At 37.8% G+C, this 21010-nt stretch overlaps 1 protein-coding gene across 1 annotated transcript in view; it reads left to right on the top strand.

Moving 5' to 3' along the window:
• The window catches only part of dock3 (dedicator of cytokinesis 3), a 326247-nt gene that overhangs the window by 66681 nt on the left and 238556 nt on the right, over positions 1 to 21010 (top strand). Inside the window, exon 2 of the mRNA XM_066698297.1 lies at positions 9716 to 9799. Coding sequence (XP_066554394.1) covers positions 9716 to 9799 — 84 coding nt within the window. The remainder of the gene's footprint in view (positions 1 to 9715; positions 9800 to 21010) is intronic.

The raw sequence follows: 21010 nt of genomic DNA, 5'->3' as shown, positions 1-21010 counted from the left end.
TTTCTGTTCATTTGTACTTGCCATGGTGTGAGATAATTTACCTGTTATTGAGAGTGCAGAGTAAGTAAGTTTGGCATATTTGCTGTGAAAGTAAAATTCCACCTATTGCTATCAATACTGCCTCTGTCTTACATTATTGATGTGGTTGTGGTACCTGGAGGTCTGCCTGTGCTACTGTTGGCCTTAAATCAAATGGGATAAAAACCAAATCAAATCTCGTTTCTCTTGGGATATGGACACACGCTGCTCAGGGCATGCTTGTACACCGTAATTCAAATAGAGGTTGAGGACTACATGAATGCTATGCTTTTTAGGGAAAAATGGTCTATACATAAGATGTGCCTTCCAGTTATCTTTAGAAATATTTTCCAGTGATATGATTAAGCCTTGATGGTAGATGATAGTTGTCACAAAGTGTATATGTTCAAATTTTAATAAGGGGATATTTTTCTGTTCATAGTTCAACAGATACATTTATCTGTTACAGAGTATGACATTTTGTTTATAAATTAATTGGTAACATAACCCGAACCCGATCCCTAAGCTGATCCATAATGCCATCTCTCCCGATTCCACAGGTGATATTAACTCACTATCCACAGGCATACAAATCACACAGCTATCTGCTTTCAGTCACTTACTCTTAATTTACTGTAGGTGTTTTATTATGTAATGTAGCTGTGTCCTTCTAAAACAAAGGTAGAAGTAGAGCAAGCCTAAAGATAACTAATTGTTTTTAGGAAAATGTTTATCATTTCCTGCTAAATTCCTGCCTTCTGGCAAATTTCTACCACCCCACAATAAAGCATTAACTGGGGAAAATCCTGAATTACCAATAGCTGACATTGATTTACGCTAATGGGAATTAATGTGTTGTCATGCACCCAGTTTTGGCACTAAAGGAGAAAAAAACACAATCATGTTCCTAAAGCTTAAGTAAAACTATAACATTACCAATGCAACAAAAGCCTGTGTTGCTTTGCTGCCACAGAGCAGCATTAATATTTGTATTTGTTTTAATTTACTGACTGATGTAAGGATGAAATTCATTAAACCCCACGCATAGCCTTTTCATCTTGTTGTTGCTGCAAGTATTTATTTATTTATTTATTGACAGTTTTTTTTCTTTCTATGTGACAGCAGTAGGCATCTCTATAAAGTGTTTATCCTGTGAAAGACAGGTCTTGCATTTTAATATTTTCCCATTCTTTGATTCATAAATAAAATATATTATAAAAAACCCCGAACACTGTCCCCTGTCTTGACATTAATAAAATGACATTCACAAAGTACACATCACAGTTACTTTCGTTCTTGATAATAAAATAAAGAAGTCTGTACCTCTATTACCTCTATGTGATGAATAATGGAGTCTGTGGCAGCCTACGTTTATGTCAGCTTACACAACAGTGATGATGAATCATTCAGTCGTTAGCTAGTCTTCATATCAATAAAAACAATGGTGCAAAATACTACATGTAGACCCCTTAACGATACTTGCTATTTTCTTAACAGAGCCTTTATGGCTATGCAGGATTTTCAGGCATGTTTCTCATATGGTTATTAGGTTAGTATCCATTTAGCTTAGCCTGGTGTCGGTAATAGCACATTTTCCTTGAATTCAAACAGATAAACCCATTGTCAAAGCACCTGAGTGCCTTGTAATTTCACAGTCCCAGTGGTCGCTGTTATTGCTATAGCCATCCCTCCATTCTTCCTGTCTTCTGTGCCATAGATTACTGCTGCTGTGCTGTTGACAAATACTTTGCCACATTTGTTCGGTCTCATAATAATGCTATGGACATGCTGTTTGCAGAGCTCTGGCAAGCCTTAAACCAAATGCTAATTTGACAAGCTGTTTGTCTTAATTAAAATGTAATGTTTGTACAGAAAATGTTATTGCTTTACTATCCCCTTGTGGACAGTAGCACCCTTTATGCCATTGTTAACCTTAATGTATGTCTTGTTAAGAGGCACCTTGCTATTTGTATTTCCTTCCATTTGATTTTATGTGCTGTTATAAATCAGGAAATCTTTTAATTCACTTAAGAGTTATTAATGGCAATTTTATTGTGTCAGAGGAACCTGTTAGGAACTTTTCCAGCAGCAGCCTGCATGCAATTTGACTGTAATATAACCAAACCAACAATGTCTCATAAAGTTTCAAAAGCAGGGCAAAGTCAGGTGTACACTGCAAAGTTATAATCCATTGCTTGAAGGTACATCTAATGAGGTAAGAATAATGTTTGCCTCTTAACAATCACTTGTGCTTATTTTCTTTGTCTTCTACCTCAACATTTCAAAAGACGTTTTCCTTCTCTGAATTTCCCAGCATGCGTGTTTGGGTTTCAATGTTTTATTAAAATTATGCTCTTCAGGTTTTTCTTGTTTCCAAGATAGCTATTCAAACATTATGCAGTATGGATTATATTCTACTCCACTGACAAAAAACAATACAGTAGCTATCAATAATTTGGATTGTTATGTGAGGGAACAAGTTCATACTGATTAGAAAATATAGTGGCTTTAAAGTTGTCAATATTTCCACAGGTTTAAAGGTATGGGCGGTAGGGGGGTGAATATAATACCTGAGTATTTCATACGTGTCCTGCAGAGTCCTTTTAGACCTGTTCTGTGTTCCACTTCCTACTGCACTGGAGAAGTGAAGTTGCAATCATATCAGTCTATTCTTAATTGAATTCTGCTCCAGTGGACAAACAACCATCTGATCCATATGTGAAGGTGTACAGGAATTTTACTTGAGCTGGCCTGACCATACTCATGGCATAGATGATAAGAGACTACTGCCCATTTTTTCAATCATGGTTGATAAACTATCATTATAAGGTCTTGAACACAAACTGTTCTGAGTTACAAGCAGAAGGATGTAGGTCCCAGATGTCAAGGGAAAAATTTGAATAATCTAAAACCACCTTTAACCTAGGGCAATATTAATAAAACATCTACGACTACACTAGCTTTCTTCCCATTCCCTCCTAATAGGAAAACAATGCTGTAAATGTATAAAGCATCACATAAATCTTGCAGAATGCTCATGTTACTTCCCTTTGGCATTTTAAACCTGCATTTCTGATTGTGTATCTTTAGCAGTTGTTTTTTCCTGTACTTAGAAATGTTGACATGCCTTATGAAAAGAGGCCCTAATGTTTCTCCCTTTAAACAGGGTCCGCAGTACTGAGCGAGACATACAACTCATCTGATCACCACATCAGCTATAACTGCCATACTGTACAGGTGGAGAACACGGCTGCCTGGACTTGTGGGCATCTATTGTATTACAATTAAGAGATCAAATCTTCGGCCCTCATGTTGAGGAATATACCTGTAAAATATCCCTATTTCTTAAAAAGAGAATACTAGAAGAATGTGGAACAATAGACATCAAAATGGATGGGTTATGTATGCTGCCCAAATGCCTTCTAACCTAGTATACAATGAGAATCTTGCATGGCATGTGTATTACATATGCATTACTCTATTTTATGATTTAAAACCCAAATGCTTGGTGCCCTGGTGAGGCATGCTGCAAAAAGTAAGCCGGGTGTCTTAGCCGCGAAGTTGAGGACTATGCAAAACTAGTCTAGTCGTCTCTTTAGGCCCTTGTAGTAAACGGACAAGGAGTGCCTCCAAGAGATCCGACATCTTAGGCCGTCACTACGTTCAGCCAGAAATGTTTGTCAGCAGCGGGGTGACAGAATGCTGTTTCAGGGTCCTCTGAACCAAGGCATTTCATTTTTTTCACAGCAGCAACTGGGTTGCCTAGTTACTGCACAAACTTTTGTTGTGTTCTTTGTATTGTCTATTGTCTGGTATAAGTAGACATTCAAATCTTGATCTTTCAACACACAGTGGTGGACATGTTTTCTTCCAGTTTTCTGCAACAAAAGCTCTGTTCTCCATAGTAATTCTTAATATCCCTTTTATTTTGTATGTGAAATTGTGAATGGATAAAATTAAACTTATGTATCCGTACTATTAATTTATCATTCTTCTGCTGATGTCCTTTTTGGTACATTTATGTGTTGGGACAGTAATGCATTTTTAAATGCAAGGGTTTTGTTTGTAAATGCCAATCCTTTTGCTTGTGAATAGCGTTTCACAAATACCCAGCTACATTGAAAGCTGCTTAGCACTGCATGTGTTTTAAAGTGGAAGTGATGAGCAGTTTTCTGGTTGAAAACACCCAGAAGCAAAATTGTGCTCTCTGTAGACAATCTGCCCTTTTTCCTCCACAAAGAGGGTTATTGTGTAAGTGTGATTGGTTTGCTGTAATATTGCAGTCATTTATGTGTGAAATTTGCACTATATACCAATTTCAGTATGGTTTTATGGCTCCTCAAATAGAGATATTTACCCTGCAGACGAACAGCTTGGATTTGGAAAGGACATTCAAATTCAACTTGCATAGAAACTGAAAAAACCCATTGCTGCAAAAGGACCCAAGGAGGATAACATCCCTTTTTATGAAATACAAACCATAGCAGACAGATGAAGCTATTTTCTCCCTAGTTTAATAATAAACTGTCTTTAGTCAGAAGGGGTTCCTTTCATAGGCAGGGGACATCATTATGAACACCAAATAGTTTGGTTCATTTCTAATGTTCAGGAAAGCTCTAAGGTCCAACCCTGCTGGGACCCGTCCTTAGTTTGAGGCAAAACTGGTTCTTGTCTGCATGTCATTGAGAGAAGACAGCTGCCAGCTTTTTCGGTCCGAATATCTGTATCCATGTGAAAACAACCCTGCACACTTGAAATGAATAGGCTGTGTGTCTGAGGTGCCAAAGCCCAAATACCTTCGCCGATCACAAGTGAAGCCTGGCACTCATCACAAATGCAAAGCCTTCCCCGGGCTAGTTTGGCTTAGACACATTGGTTGCTCTCGCCCCTTTTATTTGCGCATGAGTGCAAGTACAGTGTAAAAGCATTGCAAGCTATTGCTTCTTGTGGTGAGTGCTAGTCTTTCCTTGTAGCAAGCATTCTATCCCTATATCTCCGAAAGATAGAACAGATTGCTGCTGCCAGAATTTGGACATAAAAAGGAACAAAAGGAGCACATTTCTTCTTTGCACTCCCTCCCAGTAAGATTTCAAGTCCAGTTTTGCTTCACATGGACTATAAGGAATGTCTCTTGGAGGCACTGTATCTTTGTGTTCCAGCTTCACACTGTGTCCCTATGTCACAGGGCTGCTGTCTATTAAATATGTGTAACCATTTTATTTTTTTACATTTTCTTTTACAATATATTTGTTCAAAGAATTCTGAATAACCTTGCATGATATGTTTTAATTATGTTATTGATGTTGTTGTGAATGCAGTGCTCACTGGGAGACCTGATTAATGAAATGATCTATAAAACCCAATTGTCTTTTTTGGAAAATGATTTAATGTAGGTTACTGAGCCCCCAGTTTATACCTAAAGTAGCTAATTGTACCATGTGAGTACTTTTGTGCAGAGTAGAATACCCTTCACAAACATGGCAGGGCACTCAGAGATTAAATTATACACTCCTGTCCAAAATGATTGTATTAGCCTAATTTATACATGTCAGAAAGTGTGGGGATGCATCTCAAACTGTGTAGTGGGTCGCCTACACTTTGTCAAGGGCACTAGAAAGTCTAATGAGAACATCCACAACTGGATCCTCACAAGTAGATTTAAGCTGGATATCCAGTATCATACAAGGAATATGGAGTCTACTAATATATAATATAGTCAGATAATAACAGCACAGAGGGGTCTGATAAATCAATCCAAAAATCACCAATTTTCTCTAAAATGGAAATTCAACTGCACTCATTTTGCTAGCCCAGTGTTTGTGAGCTCAGTTGTCTTAGAATTATCAAAGCTATTCTACCTTAAAGGAAAATGAAGTGTCATAAAAACATTGTGAATGTTTTAAATGTAGCCGGTTTAATACCTATGTTAAAATTTCATACCATCAAAATTTGCTCTCGCCTTTTCTTTCACAGTTTTTTAATCTCTTTGCTACAGCGCTAATTGAGATCCTCATTTATAAAATAGATTGCTTTTTTAATTTTAAATAGCTTCTGATAATATTTTGATTAAAGCATATATATACACTCACCTAAAGGATTATTAGGAACACCTGTTCAATTTCTCATTAATGCAATTATCTAACCAACCAATCACATGGCAGTTGCTTCAATGCATTTAGGGGTGTGGTCCTGGTCAAGACAATCTCCTGAACTCCAAACTGAATGTCTGAATGGGAAAGAAAGGTGATTTAAGCAATTTTGAGTGTGGCATGGTTGTTGGTGCCAGACGGGCCGGTCTGAGTATTTCACAATCTGCTCAGTTACTGGGATTTTCACGCACAACCATTTCTAGGGTTTACAAAGAATGGTGTGAAAAGGGAAAAACATCCAGTATGCGGCAGTCCTGTGGGCGAAAATGCCTTGTTGATGCTAGAGGTCAGAGGAGAATGGGCCAACTGATTCAAGCTGATAGAAGAGCAACTTTGACTGAAATAACCACTCGTTACAACCGAGGTATGCAGCAAAGCATTTGTGAAGCCACAACACGTACAACCTTGAGGCGGATGGGCTACAACAGCAGAAGACCCCACCGGGTACCACTCATCTCCACTACAAATAGGAAAAAGAGGCTACAATTTGCACAAGCTCACCAAAATTGGACAGTTGAAGACTGGAAAAATGTTGCGTGGTCTGATGAGTCTCGATTTCTGTTGAGACATTCAGATGGTAGAGTCAGAATTTGGCCTAAACAGAATGAGAACATGGATCCATTATGCCTTTTTACCACTGTGCAGGCTGGTGGTGGTGGTGTAATGGTGTGGGGGATGTTTTCTTGGCACACTTTAGGCCCCTTAGTGCCAATTGGGCATCGTTTAAATGCCACGGCCTACCTGAGCATTGTTTCTGACCATGTCCATCCCTTTATGACCACCATGTACCCATCCTCTGATGGCTACTTCCAGCAGGATAATGCACCATGTCTCAAAGGTCGAATCATTTCAAATTGGTTTCTTGAACATGACAATGAGTTCACTGTACTAAACTGGCCCCCACAGTCACCAGATCTCAACCCAATAGAGCATCTTTGGGATGTGGTGGAACGGGAGCTTCGTGCCCTGGATGTGCATCCCACAAATCTCCATCAACTGCAAGATGCTATCCTATCAATATGGGCCAAAATTTCTAAAGAATGCTTTCAGCACCTTGTTGAATCAATGCCACGTAGAATTAAGGCAGTTCTGAAGGCGAAAGGGGGTCAAACACAGTATTAGTATGGTGTTCCTAATAATCCTTTAGGTGAGTGTATATTACATTATTATTATTTATTTATTTATTTTAGTTTTCAAGGTGTTCTGTACATTTCAGAAGTCATGAAACAGATTGCCAAATTAGAAATGCCCTGACCAAAAAACAAAAATCTTTGAAAGTGCAATAAGTCTGGTTGCTCTCCTCTGAACTGCCTCTAGAGCAGCGATATCTTTCTTGAAGTGTGGAGCCCAAAACTGTACACAGTATCCAGATGAGCTCTAACTAGTGCATTGTACAGTCTGAACATTACTGCCCTTGTTCTCAATTTTACACTTTTGACAATATACCCTGACTTCCTGTTTGCCTTTTTTATTGCTTCCCCACATTGTTTGAATGGAGAAAGTGAGGAGTCCACATAGACTCCTAGGTCTTTCTCATATGTTACTTCATCTAGATCTGTACCTCCCATAGTGTAATTATAGTGGACATTTTTATTACCTGCATGTATTACCTTGCACTTGTCCACATTGAATTTAATCTGCCAGGTGTCAGCCCACGACTGAATAATATCCCTTTGAATAACCTGTGTGGCCGAGATTGTATCTGCTGAGCCATGTATTGGAACAAATGCTTAAATACTGACTAGATAGGGACCAGGTTTTTCATCCTGGGATTGACAATGGATGTAATAGGAATTGCACCTATTCAGCTAAAACAAATGACAAAACTACTATTTGCTAAAGTACCTTGATTAATTATAAAAATATAACCCACTTTCTATCAATCAGTTATATACTGAGGTTTTCAAAATTCTCTACTACTGCATTAGCGAGAGGGAATGAAGTTTCATCTTTGAGCATATGGCATAGTTTTGTGTCCCAATTCCCAAATGCACCAGTATAAAGCAGAATGTGCACTTACTGTGAGATGGTAATATAATATTTTGTTTGCTGCATAAAGCATGAACTTTTAATTTAATGTATAATTGTTTCCCTATAATATATATATATATATATATATATATATATATATATATATATATATTCTAAACCAATACAAAAAATATAATCATAATGATAATAAATTGACCCCTGGATTATTTTGTACTGTCTAAAAGAGGTATGTGATATAAGCTGTAACAAAACAAAAAAAACTTAAGTCATTCTGAAAATATTCTATTGCGGGAGCCTAACTTGCATTTGTTTCTAATCCTCAATTTGGGCAGGAGATTAAATTAATGGAGATATTTCAGTGTAAAACTGGTGGAGCAAAAACCAACCTGTTCCACAAGGTCCCTGGAGTGGTTGTTAAAGCACATTTCACTGCAGTTCGTCTTCTCCGGGCTTTTATGCTCTGTTCAATTATTTTTTTTAACCTTAAGCTTCTGCTGCTGAACTGTTTTGTTACTCAGTTTTTACATATGTATGACTTTTTTTCTCCCCCCTTGTGAATGATTGACATAATTTTCTCTGGAGCAATCAAAGAGAATTAGTGTACCCCCCTAAGAATCACAACTTGTCACTTGTTTCAAGGAGCTCTTTGTAATATACTTTTTTCTGCCTTTTGCAGGTTTAAACTAGCAAGTGTATTGTGGAAAGCAATATTATTATATATTTGTATTATTTGATACATAATTTATATTGAGTACCGTGTGGCTCTTACATCTGGTTGGTATTAAAAGCAAGACTGCAAAACTACCAGCTGTTGGCAGTTTGTTAAACACCAAAGCATTGCCGAAAGTAATGTGTTTCTCTGAGTCCTATTTTGAACTGAATTAGACCTTAATTTATAGTGTCTTGGGGATGCTGTAAAAACGGCGGTCAAACCTAATTATGTACTGCATTATTCATGTGTTGTTGTTGTTGTGGTTGTTGTTCTTTTCCTTTTCAAAATGTTCCAATGACTATTTCAATGTAACTCATAAAATACCTGTTCACTGTTGAAAGTCCTTTTAAAGATTAAAAAAAAATGAATATGAACTAAAACTAATTCCATATTAAAAACAGGTTCAGCATTTACGGAAACTATTTAGTACACGCCTGTGTTTTGTATTAGTTTGTCCTCACAAGTTGTGTTAGAAATTAATGAGCTTGCATTTACATTTGTTTAATTGCCTTTGAATACATCCACTATTCTATACAGACCAACACCACATAGCAGTAGATCCTGACCAATGAATAACTGTTGGCAGGGTCAACTGCCCAAAAATATTGACTACCTTTTTGGCTTGCTGGATTTCAGTGTCTTTGTGACCATTTTATAACAGTTATCTTTACTAATTTGTAATCTGTTTCCTAATCAGCACTGACTGTACTTGATAACGACAGAGATATTACAGGTCAGAGTTAGGCAGCAGGGTAGTGGATTCTGTATGTTGTAAAGTAAAAGTAATCTGTGATGTTCAGACTGACCTCTCTCCTCTGACCTGGTTTTCTGTTTACCTCCTCAGTGATCTGCAATTTCCGGGGATCTGTGTCACAAGGTCTGACTCTGGAGATCGGAGAGACTGTGCAGATCCTGGAAAAATGTGAAGGTAAGATTCAGTCGCAAAAAGACCATACTTTCAATGCTAATTTCCATGACCCAAGATTCTTGAACAACAAACCTAATTTCATTTTATGAAGGATATTTCAAGACTAGTGCTCATTAAGGTCTGTGAAACCAGCTGAAAGAGCTTTGCATTACATCTTAGGAGATGTCTTGGTATATAGATATGGGTTTAGTACAGCCAATTACCAAAAGTATTTACTCAGGAGTGTTATGCTTATAAAATTCCTTTTTCGGTTCTTTACCGAAAGAGTAGACAGAGAATGTTCAATAACAATTTAAATTGAACTCTTGATGTGTTTACATTTAGTTATTAGGGACTTTAAAACATTCAAATCACCACCTGAAGTTCAAATGTATATTGTAGACAATGAAAGATGGGAAAGATGGTATAATCCAGGGATGTTGTCAAAAAAAGCACCCATAATGTGAAATAGATTGCTGGTATGCAAACGATGAAAAAGCATCGACTGCAATGTGGAATACAGACCTCACACATGACTGGAATGAACACTAATGATTTCAGACAGGGGAAAAACAAGCAAATAAAAAAATGAAAACAATGAATACATATTAGATAAACATTTGTGTGTCCAGAATGCATTCAGTTTGTTTTTGAAGGCAACAAGGGGCCATTCACAGTTCAGTAAGTAAAATGTTCCTTGAAGGGAAAGTTTTATTATTGCATCCAAATGAAGATACTGTCTGAATATGGGTACATTTTATTTTTAGATTGCATTCCCACAGTGTAATAAACCTCAGAAAGTCAAGTGCCAGTGATTGAAAGCCCCAAACCTTTCCTCTGGCATTCATCCTGAAGTAGCCTTGGCCAGGGGAATTGACAGCACTGATTACAAATTGTTTGTGATAGCTTTTGAGGCAGACCCCAGGAGCAAATGTAATCAAATGCAAAACTTTGAACTATTTGCATGTTCAACATTAGTAAAATATGCATTCACAAGTGTATAACTCCTATTTATAAAGATGAGACCTGCAAATCAGACTTCTACCAACTGTCATCCTTTCAACTCTGTGAAACACAACTGTTCATGAACATTTCAACCTCTATAATGAAACACAAACTACAGTCAAGTTATGAAGAGCAATGTTCCCCTTTTATAAACTAGTTATAAACTAGTCACACAAAAAAATCTGTGAGAACAAATCTCATTAACAGTTATTTTTATAAAATATTTTTTGGTGTCTTCACTAACTGAAATGAACACTGGCTGACTTATTGGATTTTCTTAGGATTTGCTGATGGGGTTAACTTTCCTCAGAAGTAAAACAAAATATACAAATACTGCCACTCAAAGTTGGCTTTGAGTTGGCTTTGCACATAACTCTCCAGAGGACAAATGTAAAACAATTACAGTCTGTAACAGATGGCAGAGATATGTATTTATTTCCCCCCCATTTTTTTCCACGCATTTGCTTTGATTTCAAAAGAAAAATAGTATAAGCAAAAAACAAATATATCTATTTGAAATAGTGCTCTTCTGTTTCTGGAATCAATTGTCTTATTGCACATTAATGCTTGAATATGTTCCTTTTTAGTGTCAGCTTCCAAAATCCAGTACAGTAGGTCTGTGAGGTGCTGCATTAAACTGGAATTAATGGAATTATTTTAACTTTGAATAAGCATAGCACAATAACACTTATTTTGGAAAAGTAAGATACTCCTACGCCACTATAAAGTGTTAAGGCAGACAGCTCAATCTAAGCCAATTGGTTTTTCTGTTGTGTAACTTTGTTCAATGTTCCAAAATGAAATTGAAACCAGCAGGTCCACAAATTATGATGATTATGATTATGATGATTAATGCAGCAGGGATCTAGTACTAGACATTTGTCATTCGTTAACTCATCCATGCTCACAACAGCAACAACACACATCTCAGATGATGTTAAGACTATTTAGGTTACAGTAGCATCTATTTATAGAGACAAGCACCGAGTTCAATTTACCAAGGTTCTGTAGTTTAACACAGTTAAATAGTGTGATATACAGTAGGACGTGTGGTGTTCTAGACCTGAAATGTGTAGTCTAGACTTCTAGCTGTCTGTTCCAGAGTACTGGGCACTAGGCATCCGCTCTCCCTCTCTTTCACTCTTTCTCTCTGTCCTCTGCAGCCATCACACCCCAGATCAAACTCAGAGTATATTTCAAAAGCAATAAATCGTTATACAGCCAAGCTGAATGGAATGATTCCCCTGGCAGGATTTGACCTTCAAATGCAGATGGCAGCCCCTTGGTGTAGCAATCTGTTGTTTCCGAGTACATGACATAGATTCTTTTGGATTAATGTTTCTCTCTTCATTGCTGGATACTTACAATACATTTTGTCAATCATGGCTCTGAGCACCCAAGGAACAGGGGAAATCTCAAGCATAAAACAATCCAAGTCTGTCTTGTTGGCTTAGAAGGAGCATTGTAGTTTTAGAAGTCTAAGAAAAAAAAAAAAAATCTGTGGCATCTACTTATGTTGCACAAACTAATTAAGCTCAACCAATTTCTTTCACATTAGAATCTTATCTGTTTTGTCTTTCATTGGAACTCTTACTGTATAACTGTGCAGGCCTTGTATCCAAAAAATTATATTAAACATTCATTTAAGGGATTATCTTGATTAGCACCCATTGTATATTTGTTAAGTGGATATCAGATAGATGGAATATCAGACTGCAGCACAAACGTCTGCGTGATTTAAACATGGAAATCAATTAGGCTTGGAATAGTTTACTTAAAGTGCTGTTTTCACAGACCCAGGATAGCATTAATAATGAACTACCTAATGTGATTTGAGGCAGAGCTGTCTAGGACTGGTGGTCATTGAGGTCTGTGAAGCCATCTGATAGACTACAAAGAAGGATGTAGTCTCATATGATCTGGAAAGGTAGGGTTGAATGTATCGTATTGAAGTGATGTATGATTTTTGAAAGGTTTTTGTTTAATTTATGGGATTTTGCTTGGCTTGATTTAAAAGAAGATCCAAAAAGCTTCTGTACATTTTGTGCAAACAAAAATGTCCACTATAATTACACTATGGGAGGAATAGAACTAGATGAAGTAACACATGAGAAAGACCTAGGAGTCTATGTGGACTCCTCACTTTCTCCATCCAAACAATGTGGGGAAGTAATAAAAAAGGCAAACAGGATGTTAGGGTATATTGTCAAAAGTGTAGAATTGAGAACAAGGGCAGTAATGTTCAGACTGTACAATGCACTAGTTAGAGCTCATCTGGATACTGTGTACAGTTCTGGGCTCCACACTTCAAGAAAGATATCGCTGCTCTAGAGGCAGTTCAGAGGAGAGCAACCAGACTTATTCCAGGTCTGAAGGGAACGTCCTACTGAGAGACTGAGGAACTGAACCTTTTCACCCTGGAACAGAGGAGACTACGTGGGGACTTGATTCAAGTCTTCAAAATCATGAAAGGCATTGACCACATCAAACCAGAGGAGCTTTTCCAGATCAGCAGGGACACACGGACCCGGGGATACAAATGGAAATTAAGGTTCAAGGCATTCAAGACGGAAAACGGGAGACACTTCTTCACACAGAGAGTTGTCACAATCTGAAACTCCACAGCGATGTGGTTGAAGCTGACAATTTTGGAAAATTAAAAAATAGGCTGGATAGGATCCTTGGATCATTTCGTTATTAATGGACACAAAATGAGCACGATGGGTCGAATGGCCTCCTGTCGTTTGTAAACTTTCTTATGTTCTTATACTACAAAGTTGATTTTTAAAGTATAGGATTGAAATAAGGAAAGTCTAGAGTGTTGCAGAAACTTAAACAAATAAAATAATGGAAATAATCAAATTATCTCTAAGTGATATGCATACATTATGAATATTGGTTCTACTATGAATTGAACACCTTCTAAAAAACACCATGAAGTAACCCTCTCTCATTTACTTACAGCCCCCTTAGTTTGATTTTTGAAAGATAATTGTTAGTTGCAGCAGTGGATCTGTTTGCAGTAATTGTTCTCAGTGTGTTGCGGTAAGCTCCTTTTCTGTATTTCATTTCTTTCATTTTTTTTAAACATTTAAAAAATTACACTAGAGGAAGAAAAAGAGTTTTCAATTGCTGAAAGACATGCAATGAACTGTGATTGGCCAAACAAACATGAATATATAAATAATTTATTTAAGCCTGAATACCACTGTGTGTTAAATATTCTCCATTCGCCCTATTGAAATTCCTGGAACAACCGTGATAACTGCTGGCCTGGAAATGTTGCCCTACAAATGACTGGTCTTTTGCTTGTGAATTACTCGAAGATCGATTGATGTTCTGTATTGATCAGGTTCCTAGCAGTGCTCCAGTAAACTGGAAAGCTTGTCTCCAATCATGATTCCTACCTAACTGGAATACAGATTTAGTAAGTAATTCCTGCCACTTTAAATATAGAAGGTTGTGTTGTGAGATTCCCATATTTGACAATTCGTGCATATGAAAAGTGTGCATGATTCCACATTTGGAGTGAAATATGTGGTTTTCTTTAATCCAACCATGCATCCATCCATTTTCGAAACCGCTTATCCTGGCGAGGATCGCAGGGAAGCCAGAGCCAATCCCGGCAGGCATAGTGCGCAAGGCAGGAATACATCCAGGACGGGACGCCAATCCATCACTGGGCAACACACACAGGGGGTAATTTAGAGAGACCAGTCAACCTAACCCACATGTCTTTGGATGGTGGGAGGAAGGTTTTCTTTAATTTTGTATTTATTTTTCTAATACTATACCTTAGTAACAGTATAGGTTTTAATTATTTGTTTTAAAATAATAGTTACAGTATAGCATATTATTTACATACAATTCCGCTAATCGCTACTCCCCACTACTAGTAGCTAAAGTGTTGTGTGGTGGTGCATTTACCCATTTGCCTATTTTGAGAATGTCTGGGATGCTTTAGTGAGGGTATGCTACAGTGACCGTTTCATTCTGCCCAGTGTGGCTGCGGTGGAGGAGCAAATGCACAGAGCTGAGATAACTGTGGCAGAGCTGGGCCGCAAAGCGCTCCGCATGAAGCTCTACTTCCATGTCACAAGACCAGCTTGACAAATGGGATGTGCCTCCTTTGGTGCCAGTTTGGCACCAAGTCATCCATGATGCTAGATTATGCAGATGTGGGGAAAGACTTGTTATTATAGTAGAATTTCAGTGTTAATTTGTTAATCCATATGCAAAGGATTTTTGTTTTCTCTCTTTTTCTTCATTATAATTGATCATGAATAACGTGATTAAAAAGCAAACATTAGTTAGTTTTGAACAACTTATGACCAAGGAGTGTACACAGATCTCACAGTCCATTCATTGTACAGTCTCTAGGTCTTTTTATAATTTATTCTGACCAGTGACACTGATGAGACATTCAGTTCAACACTAGCTTGTTTTTTCTTCTTCCTCCCCTTCTTAAGGCCAATGAGGAAGTCCCTTTTGGATGAACATTTCTGTGGCAAAACAGGGATGTACTATTCAAAGTCACATTGCACTAAGGCAAAGGAAACGTGGAGGGTACTCTGTCAGAGATTTGAGAGTCTGATGATGCTGTGTGATGTGATCATTTGGTTTAACAAGAGCCGCCTGAACGGGTTATGTGTGCTGGAATCGGGTAATTCAGCACTTGAGTGAAGAGAAGCTGCTTGAATTTCTGCTGATTGCTTAGTGCTGACAGATTAAAACTATTCACTTTGAGTGGATAGTCTTTTCTAAAAGATACCAAAAGGAAACTCTGCTTCGTATTATACATGCTTCTTGTTCCTGTACTTCAGCACATCCATAGGAGATAGAAAAATAAATATAAGCTAGGACTGCTTTTGAAGTGGAATTCTTTTCAGGCGTTTGAGATCTTCAAAATGTTCAGATACTTTGTCTGAGGCTAGGCTTGAAACCTTTATAGTAATGTGCATGATTGTTTTCATGATTATATATTTCTTAGCAGATGGCCTTAACTACAATGACCTAGTGTTCAACATACATGTTCTCATTTCAAGAAACAGAGTACAGCAAGAGGCTATACAATCTACAACTTCTAATAAGCACCCAATAAGTATAAAATAGACTAGGAGCAAGATGAAAAAACAACAGTGCATGATTATATTTTTGTTATATTTTTTGTTATATCTCAGAGGTAATTCAGGTAAGCACTAGCTAGTTAATTTTTTTAATAAGAATTGTATAGCTAATCCATGTAATTTGAAACAGCCATGTTTATAATATCACCATTCTGAATTGATGGCAATTTAAAAACACACAGGTAGGTGTACTAGTGTTACTTAGTGGTTTGTGCATGCTTAGTGCAAATGCTTAGTGCATTTGTACAATGGCCAAATAGACAGGTAAAATAACTTCTGTCATATCTGCCTTCAGATCCAGATTGCTAGTAAGCAAACTTTGATAGCTTAGAAGGCAGTCAGATTCTATACAGTTTAAAATGTCTTGTCATTTAGGTTTTGAAGTTATTGATAACCATTTCTGCAGAATGTCATATCTGGTAGTTCATTTTAATGTATTATCATCAATTGTACGTGCATATTTTAATTAAAATGACATTTACAAGCAATCGGATCATTATCTCATTATTTTGAATGGATTGTTCTACATTAAAATGAATTCCCTTGTGCGTTTGAGAGCTTTTGCCCTGGAGAATTGATTTCTCTACCAGCTTACCTGCCATTAATAGCCTTGCTTTAGTCACCGGGATTGTTTTACTGTCCAAGTTACAAATGCTCTAATATACACCTTATTAAACCTTGCAGCTCTGGCTCACTTTAATGAATTTCTGTTTGGTGTGCTTGACATCTCACCTGCTGGAATCTTATTTGATGAAGAAGGTACGGGAGGGAAGGCGGACAAACATGTTATTGCTCTGTGTGGGCGAGGTGGCTCTTGGAGTACAGTTCATTTGACTGTGCTGTGAGTATCATCACTTCCACAAAATAGGTCTTCTATGGAGATGCTTTTTGTTCAGTTCCAGTAGCCAGTTAATAAGATTAAATCCAAAGCAAATGGATGAATACTTAGCAATGTGCAAGAGCCCTAACTGCTGTGGCCGTTTTTAGGAGAAGGTGTTTGCACTGAGATGTTTGTCAGTCTAATTACAATTTGCTCTAGATTTTCTAAAAGTGATTCAAAGCAAGGAACAACTTCGCTATGGATATGAGTAATACAGATGTATATTACAAATTGTCATCTTGCATCCTGCACTCAAACATCAAGCATGAAAAGAGATTGATCACACTTAGTCTTGCAACACAAACTAATTTACCTCTCCAGCAGTTTAGTGTTACACATGCATGGAACCGGAAGCAGAGCAGCATGCTACTGGAGAGGATGTGTGTGTGTGGTGTGGGGGGTGGGGGTCTGTGGGAAGAGAACCCTATCCAGTTGCATTACAATTTATCACTGGTGTTGTCATTTATAGCTGCCACTGTGGTGGCAGGGAAACGGAAGGGGGATAATTAATTGTAGAGATCATGGCTTGACAACAAAGATGCTTTTGCAGACATTTTGTAACCTCAGCTCTTATGTACAGGTCACTCATGTCAGTGCCCTCTTCCTTTGTCCAATTGAATGGTGTGTCGCTGATGTTATTTATACACTCAGGGTGAATACAATAGTATAAATCCTGAGCAGGTGTCATTATTGCAAGGGGGTTTCAGTTGATTCTGTAAGTCCACATTCAGGGCAGTTATTTGTTCTACACATGTTGCTTACATAATTCACTGGTGTATGCTCAGCCTAGCTATGCATTTGGTGTTAAGATGATTTTCACTTTGTCTTTCCTTTAGAGATTCATGAAACACCAGCATAAAAAACACCCAAAACAAATACTGCGTGAATCCAATACATCGGTCTGCTTCAATGGGAATGTTTTCCGCAAGAGCCTAGCTGTGATGCCAGGAAATGGAATTTATGTCTCAAAAAGATTAGTAATCAGGGCAGGCATCCATACAGAGGAGTGCAGTGTAGCTTTCAGCCTCAGATTGCCTGAGTTTTTGTGGTGGCTTAGCAGTTTGATGCCTTATTGATTTTTTCCTCAGCATCTCACTCTTTTGATGTAATAGATCTCTCAGAAGTCGTCTACTTTGAATCCTTGCGTGTCTCGGTGTTTCATGTCGCTACATTTGTGGACTAAACCAGGAAGCCAGGGATTTTCAGTTTTTCCATTTGTTTTGAAAGTGTACACTCAGCAGGTTTAGGTGAGGGAAATGGGACAGGCTTAGGACAACAGTGGTAAAATACCAGATATAGAAATGCTTTACATCATCATGATCTTAAAACTTTAACAGTTGAAATCATGCCTTTTGTTGGTCAAATCCTCTCCAAAATGTAAAAAATGACCTAGATCATGTAGTACTTTTAAACACCTCCAGCATTGTGCTGTTTTTGACAGGACTGCATTGCAAATCTTGTGTTCCTCAAAATGCAGTGACAAGTGATTGGTCACATTGTAGTTCAGTTATAGAAATGCAAACATTATGTCAGTTCTAGTGTGTGTTTTTTATGTATATTGTAACGCCCTCTGCTGGTCAGCTTGACGCTGCATGGAGTGCAAGGCATTGTGGGAGGGGCAGCCTCTTGGACTTTGGCCAGTGTACAGCTATATATATAGTGAGGACTTTTGTGTGTAGATTCTCTGTCCTGCATGTTCCCATCCCTCTGTGTGCACCTTGTCAGTTCACACTGGCTGTGTCCAGTCACAGCCTTCCTCCCTTTTCCCTGGTACTGTGATACGGTGTCTCCGTATACAGCCTATTGCTCTTGTAAGAGATGTGTAAGAGCAGTTACTGAATAAAAGAGCAGATCCTGGTTAAGAGTGTTCTTCTACTGTAGGACTCTTACAGTTTAAGCAAAACTGTTACAATAAATATATTGTACAGAGTATGCATTTTAAATTCCATTAAATTAACAATACATGTTTCAATGAGGATTGTTTGTGACAGAATTGTGTTAATTCATTTGTAGGCTAGCTATCACTTTGAATGTACACTGTGTTGTCACTTTATTAGGTAAACTGACATAATAGTGAGTTGCTCCCCCCTTTTGCCCTCAGACCAGCCTGGGGCAGGTACTTAACAAGGTGTTGAAGCTGCGTCACAGGGATGCTGGCCCATGTCAACTCCATTGGTTCCCATAGTTGTTGCAAAATGTCTGGTGGTGGATCTCTACTCCGAATAGCTCATTCCATCTCATCCTACAGATTCTCAACTGGAATGAGATCTGGTCAGCCTCTTTCATCAACAAGTTGTTTCCGACCACAGGACCGCTGTGTTGGCCGGATGTCTTTTGGGTTGTGTACCATTCTCGATACACTGTTTCTGATATCTGGCACAAACTACCATGCCTGTTCAAAGTTGCTTAAATCTTCTTTCTTGCTCAATCTCCCTCTGAATCGCACACACACGCAATCCCTATATACCTGCCTACCTGCTTTAAATAGCATAGCCTGAATATGTGATGCCGTCACTGACTGCACAGGCTATTTAATGGAAAGGGGAGGTGTACCTAATAAAGTGGCCACTCAGTGTGGAAATCCACAGTTAGGAACCCTTAAGCTATGGTATCTTAATTAAATTAACAAATTATTTGTAGTATCTTAATTAATACTGTTAATTATAATCACTCCATTCTGTATCAGGTAATCTTCAAAATGCTGGAAACATATAATTATTATCAGCCTACTGTTTATCACATTGATATCAACTCTAGTCATTACTGTTTGAATGACAGCTGTACGACTTCATATCCAAACAGATTTTGTGAATGATCTCTGAAAATATATATTTAACAATTGAAAAAGCACTGCTGACCTCCTGACTCCTCCAGCTCCACCATGCACGTCATTCGTGAAGATAGACACAATCCATGCAGTCAAACAGCACATTTCAGGGTTTGTTTTATGAGTTGTAAGACCAGTACAGACCCAAGACCCAAAATGAGAACATTATAGGTTTATGTTCAGAGCTCCAAATAAGGTTACAGCTGGGAGACTAAGAAGTGTCGAGTCTACATTGTGGACATACATTTTTATTCTTTTCTGTTTGTTCATCATAAAGCAGGGTTTTCTTGCTCCGAAAATGATTGTTCATATCATTATATGTGTATTGTAGGTGCGTATATGGTTTTCCAATTTTTATGCTTGTTCATGGTACTGCCACCTACTGTGGTTTTCAGGAAACGGTTGTTGTCCTGCAAGAGAGAGAACGTATCAGTCAGACTTTTATTTCAGGTCTCAAATTTGTACCAGTTGGTATCTTTTTGATTTAATTCGAACGACCCCATTTTACCTGTCGTATAATGTAATACAATAATAAATATTTCAGCCAGTTTCCAAAACTTCTGATATTTGGATTCAAAGTTCTCCTTTCCCAAACTACTTCCTTCTTCAGTAGTTGTCAGTACATTCTTAATAAATTAAAACATTTTATCCCCACTGTATGCTGGGTGCCGAGTATGATTAAAACTATTTTTAAAAATGTGTTTTAAGTCGTTCAGATATACGTTTATACCGCAGGTATGACTGTTAACATGGAAACGTTTTCAAAAGTTCTAATCTAACAAAGATCAGAAAAAGCCTTCTCCTTTCATTGCCAAGGTACTTTGTTTTCAGTCTTTTGTAAGGCACTACCTCTGCTTTTATAAACGTGTTAAAATATACAATTAAAATGCTCCTTATTTTTTCTTTGTGGCCCATTTAAATAGCACTGATTTGCAATCTCCATCCTCCTCCTCCTCCTCCTCCTCCTCCATTTTCTCATAATAATAATAATCATCATATTGGAAAGCTTGGGAGTCTACACAATGTCAGTGGTTACTTTAAATAGTGAACTTCTCAAATTATACCATACCACTTTTTTGTGGGGGTGTCCGGTACAGTACAGCTGGTGGGAGCAGCGAGAGAAATGTGATGGATATTTAATCTCCTGTCAATCACACGCTGACAGATTACTTTGCTAGCCTCCCTGGTGCCTGAATACATCTCATGCTGAGATAATGGAAGTAGTGCTGACCTATGTGGGATCAACCTGAAGGACTTAATTATAGTGGAACCTGCATTATAAATTGGTATTGATACTTATTCCAAACATTTCTCACCACTCCTGTGTATTAATAACCTTTGGGGTTATTTTCCAACATGCTTTTTCACATTGCGTACATTTAATGAATTCAGCT

Source organism: Amia ocellicauda, chromosome 3, assembly GCF_036373705.1.
Source record: "Amia ocellicauda isolate fAmiCal2 chromosome 3, fAmiCal2.hap1, whole genome shotgun sequence".
Classification (NCBI taxonomy): Eukaryota; Metazoa; Chordata; class Actinopteri; order Amiiformes; family Amiidae; genus Amia; species Amia ocellicauda.
The sequence above is the reverse complement of the archived record's forward strand: the minus strand, read 5'-3'. Positions and strand labels throughout refer to the sequence as shown.